Below are 7,515 nucleotides of genomic sequence, written 5' to 3' on the forward strand. Positions count from 1 at the left end.
AATCCAAAACCATTCAACCATGACCCGGCCCGTGGATACTTCAAATATTTCCCATTCTCTCCTATACGCAAACGAAACCTAGCAGTTAGCACTACCAGCCGCAAACCAATCCTCTCTCTTTTTCTCTGCCGTAACTCGCCACCGTCTCTCTCTCCCTCTCCGGCACCGTTGATAATCTCCGTTACATTCCTCCTCAAACAACCATGGTAAGCTTAAGCTTCTTTACTCTCTCTTTGTTCTCTATTACCACTTTGTTACTTTAGAGTTTAGAACACTTCAATTTTCGATTTTTGAACTGGGTATTGTTTTTCTTACAATTTTATCTCAAACCCAACAAAAAAATTCAAACTTGTGCGTTTTTTTTTAATGTTGTTGCATTGAGCTTGAAAATTTATACCTGCCATGTTTTTGTTGTGAATTAAACAGAGGAAGAATCAAAAAGGGTTTAGAAGACCTGTTATCATCAAGAAGAATAACAAGCAACCAGAGGCTCAACCTAGTATTGATCCCATTACTGGAAAGAAGATACCGAAAAGTTTTGTTTTTTCAAGAGGGAAATTGCCTGTTCCTCTTAAACAGCTTCAGATGGATCTTAGGAAGTTGATGCTTCCTTATACTGCTCTCAGTCTCAAGGTTAATATCTTCCTTTTAATGTTTGTTGTTCTTTGATATAAGTGCTTATGTATAAGTTATTTATATAACAAAAGATAAAATAATGTTAAACTGTGTTTTCATGTAAGTTATAAACTATAGCTTGTGAAAATATAAGCTAAAAACAACTTATAGGTCCTTTACATAAATTCTTCCAAGCTGTCTCACAAGTGCTTATGCAAGTAGGTAAGCTCAAATGAGTTACGGCTATGTTTGGATAAACAACTTAAGTTAAGCGCTCAGCATATAAGTTTTTCTATAACAAAAAATTGAATAAAATTCAACTGTTCTTGTATAAGCTACAAACTGTTTTCGTAAGCTGTCCTTGATAACTTACGAAAATAAGCTGAAAACAACTTAGACATGTCATAAGCTCGTTTCGTAAGCTCTCCGTGCGAATGCTGCTAGATAAGCTTAAATAAGCCAATTGAAACAGGCTCTGTTGTCAAAGCGGAAATGCGGCGCGGCGCGGCCACCCCAAAAATTGGTGCGGCACTTAGCGGGTCGCATAGCAGGCGCTGTTTTGTGGCACGGACACTAATATATTTAATACTAAAAGACCATATTGTTCAAAAAGAAATACTAAAATACCTTAAACATTACTTAAAATTCATGAAGTATTCATAATTCATGAAGTTAACGTTTCAAAATTACAAAATTACCCTTAAAACGGTTTAAAGTAATAGGCAAGCCCGTCTTTCTGCATGGTGTGTGTGTGTGTAGAGGCCGCTTTGGCAGCATTGACTCCACTCCACACTGCTGAATAGCGGGCCGCTTTGACTCTGTCGCGGCTTGGAGCGGTGGGCTGATTTTTTCCGCTTCGCTATAGCGGGTGGCGCGGCTGCTATTGACAACAGAGGAAACAGGTTCTGGGTGTATCTCATTTGCATTGCTTTGCAGACAATGAAATGTTATGTTGTGGTGAGTGGTTTAGTTATTTATGAGCCTGTATTAAATCGAACTCATAGGTGGATTAAGGTGGTTTCATGAGTTTGAAGACTTTTGGAGTGACTAATGAACTTTTGTAAAACAATGTTTTTCGGAGAATGCTGTGACAGTGAGTGCTGTATTAATTTCAGGGATTTTTGTGAAGGTGATGTGCTGCCTTATTTAGATTGATTGTTCCTTGCCTTACTATAGTCCTAGTTTGGATTAGTTTATAACTTACGAGAGTTTCTCAACTAAAATAATTTTCTGTTTCTTACTCTTGAAATGTCGTTATAAACTTATTATAGATGTTCAAAGACAATTTGAATTACAGAGCTTTTAAAAAAGTTGAAATGTAGAAACTTATTTCAACATACATAAGAGGCTATTGGTAAAACATTATCACACATCTTACACGATTCTTTAATATATCTTTTATCATAAGTGCTTATTGAGAAGCTTATCAAACTGACCCTTAATGTTTCCTAATTTCTTAAATTTAGAGAATTTCTATGCAAATGAACTAAATGGGAAAAAATTACTGTTACGCAGAGTTTAAGATTTGAATAAGGTATAGCATGTTGAAATTTACCCAGAGAAATTGACTTTCATAGGGATTTTTAGTATGCCATATAATACATTTTTAGCCAATTTCAATCACGTGACAAGGTGGCTTGTATGCTAGTGTTGACTATATACTCTCATGTCTCCTATTTTGCAGGAAAAGAAACGGAATAATCTGAGAGACTTTCTGAATGTTGCTGGACCCATGGGTGTCACACATTTCCTTATATTGTCAAAAACTAAAACTTCTCCTTACTTGAGGGTTGCAACTACCCCACAAGGACCTACTCTTACATTTAAGATACAAGAATACGCACTGGCTGCTGATATTGCTCAATCTCAATTGCATCCTCGATGCCCTAAAGATCTTTTTAAAAATTCTGCATTGGTAAAGTATTTCTTTATGCTTATCAACATTATAATTTAGATAATGACAAACAGAATGTCAGAAGAAATTATCACTAGATTTGCTAATGAAATGCGAGAAAGGGATTATGTATTATATTTTTAACCTTTTATTCCTATCGTGATGAAGAAAGAAGGGATAGTCATTAGTTAAGACTGCTAAATGGGTGTCCTGTTAATTTTTATCACATCAAACAGATAAATCTCTTCAATGTCTTTGTGATGTCCATTTTTGTGTTATTATCAGCTTCTCATGTGACTTAACTGCTCTTCAAGTGATAGTATTTAAATGGGGAATATATCCCGTTTGCAATCAGTTGAGACTGGCATTAAAATATGTAATTATCCACCATGTATGAATTATGATCTAGTAACCATTAGTAGTTAATAGTTATCTAACGTGATGTTGGCATGTTTTTATTTTACCAGATTGTGCTTTCTGGATTTGTCAGTGGTGATTTACCTCTACGGCTTACAACGAACATGTTCCAGAACATTTTTCCAACAATTGACGTTAAAACTGTGAGTTGTACAGACAAAAACACTTTAAAGACTTGCTTGACATCCAAGTCCATCTTCTAATGCCGCAGTATATTTCAGGTTAAACTCTCGTCTTGCCAAAGGATTGTGTTGCTTAATTACAACAAAGAGACTAAGCTCATTGATTTTCGGCATTATTCAATTAGATTACAACCTATAGGTGTTTCAAAGCGAATTAGAAAACTTGTTCAAAGCCATCAGGTTCCTGATCTAAGGAATCTTCAAGACGTGAGTGATTTTGTCACCAAGTAAGATACTTGCCCATTTACATAAGCTTTCATTTTTTTTATGAATATGAACTTGAAGATAGAGCTAATGTAATCCATTTCTGTCATTTGCATTGCACCCATGTTATCCTTCATAAAGTAAGCAAAGTTTGTTATTTCATAGTATCAAGATGTGTAATGAAGAGTGTCGTATATAATATAACATGCTCTTTGTTCATCATCCTTTTTTTTATTGGTTGTAACTTGTAACTCTTGGTTTTTCTAAGGGTGTGTTTGGATTAGTGGGAAATGGGACAGGATTCCACCATTGTTTGCATTATTATTAATTAGTAGGTTAGAACTTAAAATATCAGCCTGATTTAAAAAGGAAGATATATTTGCTTAAAGTTTTAGCATGCAATCAACATTCGTATTTCTATGTCTGTAGCAGCTATAAACATATAAATAAAGCCCAAAGTCATTCAGAAGTAAACAAAAATTTATTTATACAAAATAATTAACCATTGCTTATGCTTCTTTTTTATTTTATTCTTATTTTTTCACTTGTGATTTGTAAGAGCTGGTTATGGATCAGAAAGTGAAGCAGATGATGAGGCAGCAACAGTGACTTTGTCTAGTAATCTTGGTAGAGTTAACCGTGCTTCTACAAAAAGTGCTGTCAGACTTCAAGAGATTGGTCCAAGGATGACTCTTCAACTAGTTAGGATTGAGAAGGGACTGTGTTCTGGTGAAGTCCTCTTCGACGAATTTGGTACATCATCCGATACTTTTTCCTCAAGTAATTTTACTTCATTTTCATTGAGAAATTTATGAAGTATCATGTCACTATCATCTTTTACTGTATCAGGCATATATGTCTGAAGTTTTGTTTGAGCCATTTTTGAACGATTGTGCAAATATGTTTATTAAATTCAACTTCTTCATCATAAAAGGATAAAAAAAAAAAGTATCAGAAATCAACCAATGACTGTTAACTTTTTTCTTGCTAAGCATTAATGTTGAGTTATGAGATAAATATACTTGATATCTTGAATCTCTACTTCAGCACCCAATCCATGTGTATTATTTCGTTCAACGTGTTTTCTTGATTCTGGTAGAAAGCAATCATAAAAACTTCACTCTTGTTATCTTTCTGGCAGTAGAGATTGACTACCCTTTCTGATCGCATATCCTTGTAAAACTCCATTAAGTTTCTTGACATCTTTTAAGTTCATCCAGTGGCGGAGCCAGAAATATTGTTGAGCCTGGGCAAAATATTTCCAGAATATATATTAAACAGTTTTAAAATAATAGCAAAATTGTGAATTGGTGTAGTGGTATGTTTTGTTAAAACTAACATGGAGAACCGCGGTTCAAATCCCTACAGGACCTCTTTTTTTGAATAAAAATATTTTTAATATTATAGAAAATAAAAAGGTAGTCTTACCATGGATCGAACCCACGCCGTAGCGGGGTCTGGTAGCACGCCTAACCACTGCAACACAATGTAACATATGATATGTGACGGATAATATGATAATTATAGGTACGTTGAGGACTGCTGTGGCACCTATAGGTCTCCTACGAGATCCGGGACAGAGCCCGGGCGTGTGCCCAGGCTAGCTGGGTGGTAAAACCGCCCGAGTTCATCCTTATTCTTTTCTTTCCTCTTCTTTAATCATTTCATAATTCCGAAGTCATTATATTGTGATTTTAAGTTCCCAAGTCTTGTTTTCTGAATGAAATACATGTTCTTTGCGCAACACCCCTCCCTCTCATTTCTTTTGTATCTGAACTGATTAGCTAACATTTATAATGTTCTGCCTTGTCCAGCAACAGGAAAACCTGGTGACAAAGGAAAAACTGATGATAAGATCGACAATGATGACGAAGATTTAGAAGGTAGTGAAGATGATGATGATCAAGATGGAGAAGAAGATCCCAATGATGATGAAGATGGTGAAGAGCTTGATTAGGAACATAGTGGCAATCCTCAACACTACAAAGATGAAAGGTACCACCGGAAAGTTTTCGTTGTTCATTCCGGTGGCTGCTGCTACAATTTGTTTGTTCTTGTTAAATTATACAAATTTTGAGTCAGCTATAAAAGATTGTGACTTTTCTTTTCCGCCGAAAAATCTAGTATGTTTGTTTTAGATCTCTCTCAGCCTTATATGAAACAAATTTAAATGTGAAGTTAAAAACCACCAGCACATCTGCACTATATATTGAGTAATGCCAAAAAATCACTATTGATTCTGTTGTAGCCAGGAATGTTGATTTTGATTAATAGAATCGTATACCTATCCAGAAGCATGAAAATTCTGGTAGAGGAACTGGATTTATTGACACTGATTGTGGCCTGATTTCTAGTTTCAAATGCTTTTATGGTACCTTATAACATGAGTGAAGCACACGGGTGCTTAATTTCTACCTGGTTTACTTTGCATCTTAAACAGGCTAATATTGGAAAATTTGCATCTTAGACGGTGTTTGGTTTATTGGAAAATCACATTTATTTTGCATTGGGATGCAGGAAATTAAATAATAAACACAAGCAAACTTTAACAAAATTAAATAATAAACTTAAAATTAAGAATTTGCAAACACCGTCTAAAACTCACAATTATTGGGTCCCGAATTCATCTTGCTGACTCGTGGAGAAGTTTTAAATTAAGCTAACAAGATTTTTCGTTGATTTTACTAATTTATTAATGAGTACAAATACTATTACAAAAACTAAAGGGAAGTTAAAATATATATTTATTTTATGCACAGAGATGTTTGTCATTGCTTCTTACCATAATCTTGCGAAATTGCTTCGTAAAAGTTCAATGGCAATACATTAATATATATGCTAGATAAATTTCTCACAATTAAACTAATTTTGTCCTGGAATTGGATTTGGCATTTGGTCATCCCAGAAAATCATAAGCATTTTTTTTGTTAAGACAAACTAGTCTACTAACTAAAGAGAATCGAACATAAGACTTTAAAAGTAGTACACTTCAAGGTCACAAGTCAACTCAAATGAAACATTGTTATTGGCTTGTTATACATGATTTCCTTCCAACTGATGAATCACTTCAGAAACTTCCGTCATCTTACAACAGACACTACTTACCAATGTTGTGCAGCTAAGAAAAATGGAATTCATGCTATACTCTTCATGATTTACCCGCGTGATTTCCACTGCAGCTACATGATCCTTATTAATAGTGACATGTTGGGAAATTTGGAGGAATAGGAATGAGGAGATATTTCAAAATAAATAAACTCACGTAGGCGGGGATGCTAATGACATTTTCTTCATTTCACTCAAACATGGTGCAGACTCTTGGTAACACAATACTTCTCTCTATTATGTGGCATGTTAGAATTCCACCAATGGGAGGATGTACTTCAAAGATGCTTACTTATTTCAAAAGCCTCTGTTGGGTCACGCATATATGAAACAACCTCCAAACCAATAGAGATTGTTGTTGGACACGATAACCTGCATATTGTGGTTGAGATTTATAATAAATTTTGGTCACTGCAATGCAAAAATATTTATGGTATCCCTGGTTGAAAATCATACCAAGGCATGTACTGATTCTAACATGCATGATTTGAGATTTTAAGAGCTATCTTTGGCTAGGTTCACGCGCTTAATAGTCTTTGTATCAACCCCCAATCCTTAACTGTGTCAAGTGTAATATTTATGGTTTTGCCAAGGGTTTTCCTGCAACTTGTGGAAGGATTATTTAAGTAGCTTTGCGGTCAATTTGCATATCAATACTTCCTATAAAGTTGAGCTTCATGGTCAGATGCATGCTATTGAGATATATCTTATAAGAAGAATTGGAGGAGACTTTGGTTAGACCGACTCTCAACTTGTTACTATTGTTCCTTGGTACCTAAGAAATAGATGGATGAATTGCCTGCCATTGTCATAAGTTAACAAATTTGTTTTTATTGGCCTTCAACATAATAATGGTCTAATTTGGATGTCATAAAGGATTAAGCTTTTCTAGATTTATATTTTGTTAATGTGTTGATCTTTATCAAGAGTTCTCTACCTTGTTTGCCCTATACTCTTCTTTTTTTGAGAGGTTTAATCCCTCTGAATTTTGATGACAAGTTTTTTTTGTTGATTTCCTTTGATTATTTTGGCTTGGGTTTTTGTCAAGTCCCCCAAGTGTCCTTGTATCATTCTTTTTATTTTAAGAATATATCTCAA

At 34.7% G+C, this 7,515-nt stretch overlaps 1 protein-coding gene across 2 annotated transcripts; it reads left to right on the top strand.

Annotated features, from left to right (window-relative positions):
- Positions 1-47: 47 nt before the first annotated feature.
- LOC11439201 (peter Pan-like protein) lies at positions 48-5,293 on the top strand. Of its 2 annotated transcripts, XM_024782918.2 has the most exons (7): positions 48-206; positions 427-633; positions 2,300-2,530; positions 2,977-3,069; positions 3,148-3,335; positions 3,872-4,065; positions 5,127-5,293. In XM_024782918.2, the coding sequence occupies exons 1-7, from the start codon at positions 204-206 to the stop codon at positions 5,267-5,269; spliced, it is 1,059 nt and encodes a 352-aa protein (XP_024638686.1). In that variant the 5' UTR covers positions 48-203; the 3' UTR covers positions 5,270-5,293. The 2 variants fall into 2 exon arrangements, with proteins under 2 accessions (XP_024638686.1, XP_039689548.1); XM_039833614.1 differs by lacking the exons at positions 48-206; positions 427-633 and adding an exon at positions 1,383-1,572.
- Positions 5,294-7,515: the final 2,222 nt, after the last annotated feature.

Source organism: Medicago truncatula, chromosome 4 (genome assembly GCF_003473485.1).
Source record: "Medicago truncatula cultivar Jemalong A17 chromosome 4, MtrunA17r5.0-ANR, whole genome shotgun sequence".
Classification (NCBI taxonomy): Eukaryota; Viridiplantae; Streptophyta; class Magnoliopsida; order Fabales; family Fabaceae; genus Medicago; species Medicago truncatula.